The 16,234-nt window shown below is 31.3% G+C and overlaps 1 protein-coding gene across 1 annotated transcript; it reads left to right on the top strand.

The window, feature by feature from the left end:
* The first annotated feature begins 7,543 nt into the window (after window positions 1–7,543).
* Window positions 7,544–11,983, top strand: LOC126768963 (serine protease gd-like). Its single transcript, XM_050487462.1, has 7 exons — window positions 7,544–7,768; window positions 8,055–8,237; window positions 8,911–9,139; window positions 9,817–9,929; window positions 10,227–10,388; window positions 10,987–11,149; window positions 11,742–11,983. Exons 1-7 carry the CDS (start codon window positions 7,544–7,546, stop codon window positions 11,966–11,968), a joined length of 1,302 nt encoding a protein of 433 aa, XP_050343419.1. The 3' UTR covers window positions 11,969–11,983.
* The last annotated feature ends 4,251 nt before the right edge of the window (window positions 11,984–16,234 follow it).

Genomic DNA, 16,234 nt, shown 5'->3' with positions numbered 1-16,234 from the left:
ATAATCCTGCTGTCTCCTGTGTTAACACGAATGTTCCAACTTTCTCTCACTTCGGGATTTGTGCCGGAGGCTTGGAGAAGAGCTATTGAGCAAGCGGTTCTAAAAAAAGGATATCGGTCTGACCCGGCAAATTATCGGCCAATACCTACCATCTCAGTACTTTGTAAGGTGATGGAATGGATTCTAAACAACCAACTGATCCATTACCTAGAAGATCACTATCTAATTAATGATCGTCAGCACGGGTTTCGACAAAAACGGTCCACAGGTGATCTTCTAGCATACGTAACACACCTCTGGGGTGAAGCTATCGACAAGCACGGGGAATCGTTGGCTGCCAGCCTCGATATCTCCAACGCTTTAAACAGGGTCTGGTATAGAAGTCTTCTTTCCAAGCTGCCGGCATATGGTCTGCCTGCTCAGCTGTGTGCATGTGGGTATAAAGTTTGCACTCATGCACAATTTGTATAATAAGGGATAAATTTTTTGTTTTTCTTTTACTTTAGCTTTAGCTGTAATAAAACTGTTACTGTATTATAATCTTTTAATTGATCTTAATTATTATTTAAATATTATAAACGAGTATTTTACTAATAACAAAAGTATTACGAATAAATTTATTTAAAAAAAGACTTTACTTATTTGCATACAACCTTTTCAAAGTAAAGAGAATTTGTTATATGCATAAAAAATTCTTACTGAAATAAAAGTATTTTCCTACACAAGCGTAGCCTTCGTGTTTTAGTAGATGGTTGCGCTTCACAATTCTATGTAGTGAATGCTGGGGTCCCCCAGGGATCTGTGCTATCTCCCACACTCTTTCTTTTGCATATCAATGATATGCTCTCTCTTGGGAACATACATTGCTATGCAGATGATAGTACAGTGCATGGTGGATACCACGGACGCGCAGTGGCTGGGCGGGCGGAAACTGAGGAGAGGCGGGAGAATCTTGTCATTGAACTCGATAGGATATTAGAGCTCATCGCCAAATGGGGTTCTGATAATCTTGTTGAGTTTAATGCCAAGAAAACACAGGTGTGCGCTCTCACAGCGAAAAAGTCACCATTTTACCCTCATCCCTCCCTCTGTGGCACACCGCTGATGATACAAAGCAAAATCGCCATGCTGGGGATGGACGTTCGCTGCGACCTTAGTCCAAGGGATTACATCGAGGCTGTTATAAAAACAGCTTCACGAAAACTCGGAGTTCTGAACAAGGTGCGGCGTTTTTTCACGCCACAACAACTGTGCCTGTTATACAAAACACAGGTACGGTCTTGCGTTGAATATTGCTCGCACCTTTGGGATGGCTCCGCTAAGTACCTACTGGAGGCCTTGGACCGGTTGCAGCGACGTGCAGTACGCATTATTGGCGACGTAAAGGTCACAAACACCCTTGAACCTTTACAATTGCGTCGCGAGATAGCAGCACTGAGCGCTTTCTATCGTCTGTATCACGGCGAGTGCTCTGAGGAATTATTCTCTCTAATTCCTGCTTCCCCCTTCCTTCTTAAGTCCACGCGAGCTGGTTCTCGATGTCACCGCCTAACTGTGACATCAATTCCATCGCGCACAAAGAAATTTGGCAACTCCTTTCTTTGTCGCACTACCAAAAAATGGAATTCCTTACCAGCTCACGTGTTCCCCTCCTCTTACAACCCGGGTTCCTTCAAACGAGGCGTGAAGAGGCATCTTGCGGGCCGGCAAGGCGGGGAGGGACAGTACAGAACATTCTTCCTGACTGTACTGACCGTCGTCGCGTTTGGACTCTACTACCACTTACCATCAGGTAGAGTAGAGTCATTTGCCATCCCGGGGCATATAAAAAAAAAAAAAAAATTACAGGTCAAAATTGGTTCGGATAAAGTGTCACTAATAATACCAATTAAGACTCGTTAAACGTATCGCGCTTGTTTGCCATCTGTTGAAGTGTATTAGACATAAAACATCTATTAAGGACATTCTCAACGCTCCGACTTAATTGGAGTAATCTCTCTAATAAATTAACTAGAAATGTCCCAGATTATTTATTCAACTTCTCTCTTAAACAAACAAATAATGGCAAGCCGTGCCACCTGTGTTTGCTAGTTTCTCGTCTCATACCATCTCGATACTTTCAACTTTGGGAAGTAAGAAGATACATCGTAATATTTAAGTCTACGTTAATTTTAGCTAATCATAATAAAGTTATAAAATTTAAATTAAAAAAAACTGATATAGTTATTGATCTGATATATATATATATATATATATATATATATATATATATATATATATATATATATATATATATATATATATATATATATATATATTTATTAGAATAGCAAAACCGCACAAGGTGATGTATGTCATATAGGTTGGTCGGTTGTCATACGTCAAGTGTGAAAAATATAAGACGGGTGCCTATTTTATTATGTAGCCGACTGATGGAAGTATAAAATATAAAGGTGTATCTGTCAGTAGCGCGTGTGATCATTTGTCGAGCGACCCCCTTGGTCTCTTGTTCTCAGGACAGCGCCAGCGCCGGACGTGCGCCCTGACTGATTTAATTAAAATCAACATATTGGACGACAATGGCGGCCATTAAAATGGCAATCCATTTGAATCCGCGACGTATATATATTAAGGTTTTATATATACCGAAGCTGGCTAGTTATAACTGTATGTTTTGTATTAATGCATACAATACATAGAGTATATAAATATATGTTTAGGTACGTTCATGTTCTAAAATAGAGATGGAATAATAGTCTGGTTTTTCAGGCAACCAAAGCGAGGACTGTGAATAGATATTTAAAGCATTTATTATGAACTGAAACGTACCTAAATTGTTATTTAATTTCCATAATTTGACTCAATAGTAGATGATTGCTTTGGTTACTATACTATAAATTAAAAATTATTATTTAAGAATAAATCTATTATATAATATCATATATAAATGATTTAGTTATTTAGTAATCTGAGGCAAATTTTATTATTGTTTTATGATTAGATTTCTAAATGCAAATATATAAAGGCGCTAAAATGTACAATGTTGGTTCTTGAAATGTAACATAGTTGTTATTAAAACACCTCACGCTTAAAGAGAACACCTACCCTAAACTAGGACACCCTACGCTTGGCGCTCGAAAATACATTCAACACAACCACCTATATTTCGAAATTCTATAACCCAACAGACAAACAAAAAATACCTCATTTATTTATTTTATTTATTGAGATAGTTACACCATCAACTTATCACTAAACACTTAAAATTAACAACTTAAACAGATACTCTTACGAAGTGATACGTCTTTAAAGGTGTAAACAATATTTACCTTAAAAACAAAAATTATATAAAGCAAACGAACCTATATAAAAAGTAAAAATCAAATCTTATCTACTTACACAACAAAATTAAATCTTAAAAAAAAGTAACATTATGATGATATTATTAAATAACAAATTATATCGCTATGAGATGACAAGTAATTAACCAAAGCAAATATTTGTCGCGACTGGGAATTGAATCTACGCTTCAAATTTAAACATTATATTTATCATACATAAATATATGTCATGTATACCTAATTGTCACATGCATGTTTTAACATATATAAAACATATAAATTTATTGCATAAATCGAATACAGAGCTGGAAAAGGATGGCATACTAACTACAGCGAAAATTTAATCTTCTCTGTTTTTCCTTTGCAGATTTTTTATTGCCGTGTACTTTAGTACAAAAAAAAGTATTCTAAGGTATGTTTAGCCGGTTTCAGAGTAAAGCAGCATTTAAAAAGAACTTGAATTTCATAAATGACACTGAAATAAAATGCTAAAGCGTCTTATCTAGTAAAAGTAATATTGTTTACATCAGACACTTCATTCGAGGAAACGATACCTCTTGTTCGCTTTTATTTTATTCGTTGGTTTCATTTGCTATAATAATTGTTTTATTTTTACAAAACAATTTATTGCCATATAAGAACACGAATCAAAATACTCTGACACTTTTGTATTTATTATTCTTAATGTCATTAAAATAACGACACAATGAAAAATGACTTCGCATATTAATTTGTAGTGTATAACATATGAATTGGGCTTTTATATTTATATATATTACTAGCTGACCCGGAAAACGTTGTTCTGCCATATAAATTATATCTACTGAATATTTTGGTTTTTAAATAAAAAGTATCGAATTTATTGTAAGTATTTTAGTGTATTTTTGGTGTTTATTTTTTTTTTGCTTTGAATCATAGCATTAAATTATTTATGTTGATTTAATATTATAATTAGAGAGAAGATTAGAAGTACGAAGTCGGAAGCTGAGTTGTGATTAAAGTTATACAAGAGAAATATTTCTAGACGTCGCCTTGTGAAAGTTTCGTCTTTGTCATATAAGAAAGAACAGGACCGTTTGTTTTCAGGGAAAAAAAGAATAAGGCTTTGATCATAAGAAAATGGTACTTTTTTCACTTTGCGTATTGTTTTTATAAGAAATAAACAGAAGCAACTTAAGCTGTACAGTAACAGCCTGTGAATGTCCCACTGCTGGGCTAAGGCCTCTACTTCCTTTTTAAGGAGAAGGTGGAGATGAAGATGGAGCTTATTCCACCACGTTGCTCCAATGTGGTTTGTTGGAATACACGTGTGGCAGAATTCCAGTGAATTAAGACACATGCAGGTTTCCTCACTATGTTTTCCTTCACCGTAAAGCACGAGATGAATTATAATCACAAATTAAGCACATGAAAATTCAGTGGTGCTTGCCCGGGTTTGAACCCACGATCATCGGTTAAGATTCATGCGTTCTTACCACTGGGCCATCTCGGCTTACTTAAGCCAACTTAAGCTTAACGGTTCATTATTAAAATGATCTAATTTAAGTAATCTTCGCAAATAATAGGACTGATTTTGTATATATTTTATTTTATAGGTATTCGTAATTCGAATTTGTTGAAAATACTTCATACGCGTGGAATTTAGAGTTAAATATCTTTATTTTTATTTCAGTGAAGACAGTTGAGAATTAAATACATCGCTAACAGACAGACGACATGGTGCCGCCCGCCTTCTTCTGACTGCACCATTCGGATCTCACTGCAATTCTTGCACACGACTCCGTTCTTCTTACAGGTGATATGCAGTGATTTCCTATATATGATAGCTTTTCATCTGTCTCCAATATTCGTGATATTTCATTGCGTTTACGGTCATCAGATTTTTTTCGGAAAAGCATTACAAATTTAAAGTATTTAACAGCAATGCCCGAATTATTGTATTGCAAGTGTGCTTTCAAATTTCATATTTGAAATTAAAACTCAATTATTAGTATAATAACCTCAAATATTATGCTATAGAAAAATATCTACAGAAAATTAATGTCTTTCAGGTTATAATGTAAATGCTACTTTTATGAAAAAATAAATTATTATATTATGCTATTGGAAAAGGCAATTCGCAATAGGTCGGCTTTTTTTACACTGTTCTTATTTGTAATTTCACTACACTACTATGATTCTATGGGTACATTATTTTTCGATTTCTGCTTTCGATGACACAAAGCTTAATATTGTTTTATTATTATTGTTTAAGATTAATTGTAATCGGTTGAGATCGGTTGAGATAAACCTTTAATATGACAAACAGCGCCATCTCTGATGTTTTTTTGAGTAACAACTATACAGAAAAACTAATTTATCTGTACACATGAAAAGTGCGGCGCTAGTTTTCTCAAAATTTGTCAATTTAGCATTAAGTTGATTGAACTTGAGTTTCGGGCAATATTAAACTTAAAACAATCGGAATAAGATATTTTCCTGCGGTAAAATGGAGCCTATATTTTAAGCTAGACTTCTAGCAATACATCGGTGAAAACTTCATTCAATTCGATGTAGTAGTTTTTACGTGATGTGTAAACACTGTTGTCTTGGCTTCTATTGCTCTAATAAAGATTAGTTTTTTTCAATATCTATAATGTACAGACATTGGCTTGTTACAATAAGTATAGATAACGATAAAATTAACTATATAACTTTTATTTTAAATTATTTTTTAATATATTTATTCAGGGTTACTAAAAAAATCGTACAACAATTGTCATTCGTATTACACATACGCACGTCACATTAACAAAAATGTTAAAATATTACGTAATGGTACGTTACACGTCTAACTAATTATTGTAATTTATATAATTATTCTTTTTCTATTGATATCGAAACTAATGCCCCTAAACATGATTTATTATATTGATTTTGTAAACAGATACGGTTGTTAAAGGATTATTTTCTACATACATAAACGGGACTCGTATAATATAATACTAATAATTCATGATAAAATACCGTTGTTTTTACAAACATAGTTCATAAAGCGTTATGAAAGACAAAGCAAAATGTTAAACACACTTGAAATTCTTAAAAATGTTTTATTTAATATTTTTCCCTTAACTGGCATGGATGGAATGCTTTGACACAGCGTCGACGTATTTTGTTCAATGCAAATATAATCTGTGTGTATACTTTGTTGAATGAATTAACAGAAATATATTATATTTATTATTCTGAGATTCTTAATACGTCGTAACTAAAATCGTCTCGACTTTAAATAAAACATTTTTTTTTCTACATAGATAACATTAAAAGTTGCTAATAAGGTCACATTACGTAGCAAGCCTAACTACAGTATGTGATTTTTTATAATATATTTATTTAACATGTTGCATACTTTTGCGATGGTTTATTATGTCAACGTAGTGGAAGAGTCGGTCTGGATGCTGTCTATGTAATATGTACAAACTATTTTTTTCTAACTAGCTACCCGTATATTCTAACTGTATCTACATAAAACGATTATATCGTAATTCAAATAACTCTATTGATTTACTCGGTGCACGCCAGTACATTATCTAGTCGGTATGGTTTTTTACTGCCATTTTCAACCAACATTGTCGTGTACTTTACTATTTTATAATATAAATTGTCTAAAATTTTATTGGTTTTAATTAAGCAATGTATACACATAAGTACAACAATAATTAAATATTATTTTAATGAGGTTTTTATCTTTACATTAAGTAATATACAATCGGATTATATATAATAGTCGATTAATTGTGTTAGACAAAGGTGAACAAAAGATAGTTACACAATACTCCTCCTAGTGGGTAATCGGATCACATCTGCTTAACTAAATTATACGTTGTTATGACTAATTTATGCAACAATAACCCAATTAAATAATAAAACAATATTGACTTTGACAATAAATAAATTCCATTGAAAAAGGTGTGACCCCAATGAGTCAAAGAAAACTTTTACTTATAAGGAGCGCGTGTTCTGTTACCACATCAAATTCAATCCGAAATAGTTCCTTGTTGCACAGATATTTTAAAAATCTCATAAATTAAAAAAAAACATTCTGTAAAAGGTCAATTCCTGATAACCTACTCGCGTTTACAGTTAACAGATAGTGTTTAGTTTATAATTATAAGCATTTTAGTGATCAAATTTTTCGTCTATTTCAAAATAGATCAAACAAAATGAAAACGTTTTATTTAGTTCTATCTTTATGCGTTTTGCAAGTGCATTCAATGGCGCTCACGGGACCAGTTTTAACAAGATACCGACCGTGCGAACTTGGTGTGATACATTTCGACAAAATAACGGATTTATTGTGGCGCGGCGAAATGGACTTAGAATTATACCATATGTTGGTGAACATAGAGATTGAAATCGCCTTCGAAAAACAGATGTCACTCCATGGGGTAACCAAGTTTTATTTTATATAACTTCGTTCTTTGTCTCCTCGAGATAAAAATATTTAAATTCACGTCATATATGTTTTTTACCGTAAATTGATTAGAGTACATTGTGCATGCCTGCTATCTCTCCTATTTGTTTTTATGTGAAGTTTGTATTATATACTAAGAGATTATCGATAAAACCGTTAATCAAGTTATATATGAAAAGGCTTCTCCTTATGTTTTATACAGACTACAGACTTCTAAGTAAAACTAATTTTGCAAATGTAAAATAGAATGTTTTGTTTAGATTTCGCATAACAGTACAGTTATTATTAAAAATCAGTCACATGATTACATATTCAAACCAAAAGATGATATCCCAAAGAAATATTACATCTATATGTCAATAAATGGAAGTACTACACCGGAAGTACCAGTGGTGACCACCTTTAGACTTAACGAAATGGAGCTTTGTAACGATTATGTTAAGGTATGTAAGATATTTACATTATTTGGAATTAAAAATTAAATTTGTATATCCATGTTACCAATATTTTAGTAACAAGTTCTGATTAAACAGATCGTCAAAGCATTACTGCTAGCGTCAGGCTTCAACCTGCTCTTTTGTTGAGACCAGGGCGTTGAGCGTATTCAGTTACGCTGTTACACTGCGGATCGTTGAATTAAATGTGGCAAAATAAATTAACCATATGGACTTCCTTCGTACTTGTCAATTTAGATTAAAATTCACGGGTTTTAACCACTGCGCCATCTTGATTCTTTATAATAATATCCTGGGACATTTTTCACGCACGGCCATCTGATCCCAAATTAAGCTTGTACAGAGCTAGTACTATGGAAACCAGACAACTGGTATACTACATACCTATACTATTTTTCTTTTGTAAATACATACTTATATAAATAATTACACCCAGACTCAGGACAAACAGACATGTTCATGCACACAAATATCTGTAGTGGGTGGGAATCGAAGCCAAAACCTTCGGCGTGAAAGGCAAAGGAAAGCATTCACCAACCACGCCAACTGGCTCGTCATTAAGCTTAATACAATATTAGTTAATTTTAAATCAATGTATTTATTTGTTTTACTTGTAACTTTTAGTTTAGGTTTGAGTCAATAAATAATAAGTTTTTTTTAGGCCACTCAAACCATAGATTCGTTAAATGCGACAAGAGTAAACGACACAGATTACCGACATTATTGTGGTAGAAGAGCTTTAGAACACGGAGAATTGACTTCTATGCGGGCCGATTCAAAGTCTGGAGACTGGCCATGGCATGTGGCGATATTGATAAGAAAACCAAATACGAATCTAGCGAATTACCAGTGTGGAGGAAACGTTATAACCAGGACTGCGATTCTAACTGGTAGGAACGTTTTCCCTCGCCATTCAATTATTTCCTTGATCGATTGAGTCTCTCGTTTCCTTTATAAAATTCTCGAAAAGATTTTTAATTTAAGAATATATTTTAGAGACGACGTTATTTTATATATACTTTTCTTTTTATCTCTTTCTCACTCTCTCTCAGATATATAATACAAAATGAATAAATTAAATGTAGCATTTGTAAGTATAATGTAGCTTACTTGGTCTTAGGGCGAGTGTAAGTCTTGTTAGGTATTACGCACTCATCACGTATTCTACCGCTAAACAAAAATACTTATATTATACTACTGGAACAAGCGACGTAACATCTTATTTCTAAAAATCGATGACGATGAAACAAAATTTCTTACAAGGCCAATATCTGTGGACTGTGGTGACCACTATCCATCAGATGGCTCATTTACCGGTCTGCCTATGAATTGTAAATAAAATAAAATAAAATTAATAAAGAACGCCTTAGTAACTAGTAATAGGTACTAAAAGAGATAATGGTAGTTAGATTACATGGTTGGTCGTGCATTGAATGTATGACGAATACCCGTATGATTGTAATGTCCATGTAAATGTGAGGAAAAGTTCTTGAGTAGTTTGCTCCTTTGCGTTACTATGTACATTATTTTTTATAATTAAATATGTAAGTTTTAAATTTAATTTTAGCTGGCCACTGTGTGTTTTTAGAAGGTAAATTAATAGAAGCTCAGAGAATTATTATTGAAGCCGGTGTTGCAAATCTCAGAAATATGAATGAGACTGGAAGACAAACATTAAAAGTAAGTTGAACAAAATAAAAATAAGATATCACATTGATATATGACACGTAAACATTCATTAAATATATTTCATGAATAATATAAATATTTTATAGATTTTATTTATGATATTATCGTATTAATTTTTTTATGCTTTTCTCAATAAATGCAATAGAAATTATAAAATAATTGTGTAACTTTATTACCAGGACTAAAGTAAAATTTAATTTACAACGATACCGCAGTATCTAACACATGACTTATTTCATTGTTAGCTTACATTTGTATTAATCCATCTTTTATGCTGTTTTATTCCAGGCTGAGAGAGTAATTCTGCATCCGGGCTACAGTACAGAGCACGCTACTTCAGACCTCGCTATTGTAGTTGTAAATAAACTGCGCTATACTGAATACGTCCAACCCATTTGTATTTGGGGGCCAGTTTACGACAAAACTGCACTTTTTGGCAAGTCGGCTGTGGTAAGCATTAATTTAAATAGTCTATACAATGAGAACTATACAAGTAGAATTTTATGAAAAGTGATACTTTTAATGTTTCAGAAAGAAATGTTTTGCGTTTTATTCAAATTAATAATTTCGTAATAAGCTTTATTTTTCAAATTTTAATATTGTGTTTTTAATTAGAGTTGATATATAATTTTACTCGTAAATTAATAAAAGGTTTTATTTGGTGAAGACTTATGAATAAATCTCGTGTATAGTAATCGACTTAATTGACTTTGATGTTTTGACCATAGGTTTTAATTGATTTGAAAGTCAATTGAAGTCTGAAGACGTACTTATGATTATTATATATCAATCAGTCATTTTAAAATTGTATTTACTAGACAATAATATATTTATTTTATACGTGTTGGACAAAAGTAAATAAAAATATATAATCAGCTCATGAAAAGCACGGAGCACAGCTTCTTCTAACTCATTGTTGTATCAAAACCTTTATTATGTACAAAAATTATCGCGGTTGTATTATTGTATTTTGTATAACATAGATATAATATTTATTAGATTATAATTGATAAAGTATTTTGTATAATATTCTATATATTATAAACAGGTGACTGGATTTGGGACAACGGAACAAAACGTGTTGTCAGACACACTTAAATCGACGGACACGTTAATACAGAATGACACAACGTGCATTTCATATATGCCTAAATTATATTCGAAATTACTTAATGAATTTACAATTTGCGCCGGCTTTGGACCTAACACTGGTATGTAAACATAACATTATTAAATATGGCATTATATTAAGTTCTGAGATTTACATATGATATATTACGGGTAATATAGTTAATGTGGTAAATATTAATAATAAACGATCATTATTAATACCTTATGATTTCGTATAAGTAAAAGCTGCCAAATTTATCACTTTTACGGGTTGTTAATAATAATTCATTGCCTCTAGTAATAGCAATATTGTTAACTTATCGAATCTTATGTGTTAATTTATTCATCTTTCATTTATATTGTAAGTATTATTCATTATCTCTTTATATTTTGCTCGGTTGGCTATTCTCCATTGAGAATGGGTATGGTGATCAAAATCGATTAGGAGGACTTCGACATTACTCGAGTATGATAAATATCAACATTTTTTTATTTGTTTCATTTTGATGCATGCATATATATACTTGCCTATCTTTTTAATTTTTTATTTTATAAGAGTGTATAAATCTCAATAGCATTTTATTTTTGTTCTATTAAATTGTAATACAAATTATTCGTTAAATTATTATTAAAGCCTAAAAAAATCTGTGTTTGGTTTGGTTTTATTATATTTCATAAACTAAATAATTTCAGGTATTAATCCTCGAAACGGAGACAGTGGGGGTGGACTAGTTGTTCCCACTATACAGCCCGATCACAAAGTCAGTTGGTTTCTTCGCGGAGTATTGTCCAAATGCGGCATATTGACTGGGCAAAAATTCTGTGATCCGAAACTCTACGTAGTGTACACGGATGTAGGGCCACATTATGGCTGGATATATCATCATGCTGGTTTACGTTATTCTAATAATGTTATTTGATACAATAAGTTTAAAATATTATTGTACCTAAGGCTCAAAATGTTCCTATTTATTAAGAAAATAGTATTTTATATAATGATTAGATTTGAAACATATTTTCATGTGCCTTGGGGGCAAGATGAACTTGTCTGTCGAGATGGCATGACGCTCTCTTATGCCGTCATGCCACTTTTCCTTCGTCGCTTTTTAATGATATTAATTTTCTTTAATTATACATAAATTATTTCAATGACTTTCAATGAATTTCATAAAACTCGTTTAGAATATGTTTTTGTAGTGTAAAATAGTTTTATTGTAAATATGTTTTTAATACCTACAGAAAATACTTATTTTAATATAACTTTATTTACATATTTAATCATTTTATTTTATTAATTATATAATTACTAAATAATTTCAAATATCAACTAGAAGACTATTATATTATATATATAAGAAAAATGTAAATAATAAGAAAGAAATAAAAAAAAAATGTACTAAGTAAAATTCAATAAAATACCATTCTGAATACGTATTCGCTAATAAAATTTTCAATAAAAAATATTTAATTATGCAGAGTCTCCGTCGTGTGTCACGATACGATGCATCGTAATAAAGTCCTTAGTTTTATATCCTAGAGACTTTGTAATTTTAATTTATTGAAGGCGAGCTTTGCTTGCGATTTAGTTCTTGCATTTTGACTGACCGTTGGAAATTTTACCGTTGTCCAAAATTAAAGTTATCCAGTAAATTATAATACATTTAACATATTTAAAATGTTTTATTTTTTTTACTACTATTTGGCATATTTTGTTAAACAAAGATGTTTATTAGTAAATATCCCATAAATGCCAAATGTTGCCGTTCCTTTTATGTTACCGATTATGTAAATATACTATGTAAATAAAAAAAAGATCTTTAAATTAATGCTGGTCACGGCTAAATTTAAAGCGTGTGAAATTGCGAAGAACACATATATATTATATATATTACTATATATTAATTATACAATATTTTATACTAAAACCTTCTCCGCAACACGCTCTTCATGTTTTAATTTTTTGTACAGGTATTTGTTAAGTATTTCTTTCGATTAGGCAACACAAAAAAGTTCTAATTATTTATTATATGGTATATAAATAGATAACAAATAGCTTATGTCACTTTAAAATATTAAGCTTATTTATATTTAAAATGAAATAAAACTAACATTTTTAATATGAACATCATAAAAGAATATAAAAATTAAATATAAATCTTGATGATTGAATCATGTATGACGTCGGCGAAGAGCTATTCTATAATTGTGTTATATATAGTCAAATCTTACAATTATTGACACTATAAAGTGAATCGTTCGTACATTGTTTGCCCAGAAGAAGGATTTGACAAACTGTTAGGCCATTCTGCTCTTCTGGATTTTCCACTAGTATGGATGCATAACACAGAAAACCTGACTCATATGAAATCATTGTTTAAAAATAAAAATGGCTCGTCTACACTTCCGAGAACCGATTCAGTTATTGCAGCCACTTATGGATCGGGTCCGCCAAATACCAGTTTGTTGCTTTTGACTCGATTCAACATAGAGCTAACAGGTTAATAGGCAGCCAAATTGCCGCAAAAGGCGCAGTGTTGCCTTTTTGTAATTTGGAGATTGTGCACAAAAGCTCCAAGAGCCTATCCTACCATCACACTTTTTTAACTGTAATACGAAAGGCACGGCAAGATATCATCCGCATTTTTTGTGGAAATCTTGACCAGGATTGCCTTGCCAGTTGCTTTGCAATTATAATGTGCACAACGTGTGGAATTCATTGACTACATCTGTGTTTCCGAGCAACTACAACCTAAATGCCTTAAAACTGGATTAAATCGGCACTCAATAGGTTTGCTTGATCCATCGTCGACCGCATCTTAACATCTTGACTTAACTGTCTAGATTGTTGTCAAGAGCAATAAACAATAATAAAAAAAAGTTCCAGTACCATTCTAATTTATTATTTTGATTAAATTTCGAATGTACATTAAACAGGGCCAAACATTGAGGAAACATTTTTTTATTTCAAAGAGTAAACAGTGTAATATCTTCACACAGGGGGCCCTTGCGCTGGAGGCGGTTGATTATTATGAATATCATTTCCATTTCTGAGCTCAGCCACAAGTATACAAACAATAAATACAAAGTAATTTATGTCTCCCCTTGTTAATCGATATTACTTTTTAACCACATATCAGAAACAATAGTCCATTATGGATTTAGATTAAGGATAACTTTATGTCTATAATCTTTATAAATATAAAGATTATTTGCAAGTCATGTTTCTTAAATAATATCTTGTTTTAGTTCAAATAAATTATACAATTCCTATATATTCAAGTCAATATCGATATATCTACTTCTTAATTACTCTTTGTCTTAAACTGATTGCAAAATGTCATTGTAGGACTGATATAGATCAGTTAAGCCTTCTTCTGAAAATTTCTTGCTTTTCTATGAAAAGCAGGGATTCATTTTTGTACATTTTTTTGGTATTATAATGAATATATTTTATTTATTATCAAAGTTTAATGCATTGATTAATTATGAATAAATATATATAAAAATAATTATTATATAATATTTACTTTTATTATAAGACGGGTGGTAGGCAGCCTTGCAAATGGGCTACCTGATGGTAAGACCGCTGACTGATATTAGCACTGCAAGAAATATAACCATCTCTGACATCGTTAATGCACCGTCAACCTTGGGAACTAAGATGTTATATATCTTGTGCCTGAAGCTATACTGGCTCATTCACCCCTTAAACCGGCACACAACCATCGTAATTATTGGCGATAGAATATGTGATGTACATTTTCATTTCATGGAGTAAAGTTCAGCAATGTAAATAAATTAACGATTTCATCAACATTTAATAAAAACATATCGGAGTTTAAAGTTTCGTTTACTATAAAGAGTCGTTTGCTATTTGTTAATCTTGTTCATCAAGCCTAAATAAAACTAAAAATAACTTATTGTATATAAATACAATAACAAGCAATTCAAAACACTTTCTTCTTAGTAATTAAATAATATGTAAATATAAATTTGTCTTAATTCACATCTTAATAAATATAAAATTACATTTAAATAAAAGCCTAGTTAATAATAATTTATACGTTTTATATACATGTTTGTATTAAATGTCTAAGAATTTAACATTTTTATTAATAAATCAACTATTAACTCTATTTTCTAGTTTAGTTTTTAAAAGAAAATAATTTAGAAGTTAATAAAGTTTTAAATTTCATCCGAGAACTCTTTTTAATATAAAATTGTTATTATGCAAAGTGTCCCTCCGTTGAGTGACACTACGCGCTGTTACTTAATAATATCGATTGATAGTTGTTCAATAGAAATTGAATTTCAGAAAATTCTTACATTAAGTTTTTATAAAATTTAGCAATATTAAAACAAAAACATTTTTCTTCACGAAAAACCTAGCAGGTACTTACACCGTTAAGCGCCCAAGATTAATTTATATTAAAACCGTTCTAGAAATTTGTACCTTACACTCGCTCGTTTTTACCTTATTTTTATCTTTTAAAATGAGAATTGACCCCTTTTATTTAATAATAAAGACAATTTTCAGCACATTTCGAAGTATGTACACTGCGACTACCGATACCCATTTTAGATGGTTAACTTGAATAAAAACATACAGTTTTCTCTGTTAAATTATGTGATCACATTTATCAACGGAAAATAATTTGCACTGTCCCCTTTCCAGCACTTGGTACAAGCAACATGAATGCGTGAGTAAGAAAATTTAGAGTTTAATTTTACGTATCAATTTTCTATAAGGTTTCCCATTTCGTGCAGGAAAGACTATTGATTTTAGAATAATGACTATCAGTTAATCGAATGGTGTAATTTTCCAGAGGGCGTCGAAGCATTTAACTGTTCTTTCCTTTAGTAAGATGGTGCTTTAAGAGTTATTTAATGACGCGTGAGGAAAAATATTGGTATTGAAAAACAAAGATGGTCTACAGTATCGTGTGTATAACATTTTTTCATTTGTTATTAATATCCACGTTTATGGAAATAGCGAGTCTATTTATCTTATCTACTTATCTATTATCTCAAAATACATAACTTTATTTACAAGATGCAATATACGTATATATTTTTTACTTTATATTAAATTGAACGTACATATCTATTTTAATAAGCAAAGGCTACATTTTCTTTACATTTAATTTAAGTCTTTAGGTTTCTAACTAATATTCCTTGTGACTCCT

The sequence above is a fragment of the Nymphalis io genome, chromosome 6 (genome assembly GCF_905147045.1).
Source record: "Nymphalis io chromosome 6, ilAglIoxx1.1, whole genome shotgun sequence".
NCBI classification, from domain to species: domain Eukaryota; kingdom Metazoa; phylum Arthropoda; class Insecta; order Lepidoptera; family Nymphalidae; genus Nymphalis; species Nymphalis io.
The sequence above is the reverse complement of the archived record's forward strand: the minus strand, read 5'-3'. Positions and strand labels throughout refer to the sequence as shown.

Bases quoted from the DNA above. Each gene is read 5' to 3' on its own strand.
- LOC126768963 (XM_050487462.1), top strand. From the start codon at position 7,544: ATGAAAACGTTTTATTTAGTTCTATCTTTATGCGTTTTGCAAGTGCAT. The intron at 7,769-8,054 runs GTAACCAAGTTT...TGTTTTGTTTAG, and splicing joins AACAGATGTCACTCCATGGG to ATTTCGCATAACAGTACAGT. The intron at 8,238-8,910 runs GTATGTAAGATA...AGTTTTTTTTAG, and splicing joins TTTGTAACGATTATGTTAAG to GCCACTCAAACCATAGATTC.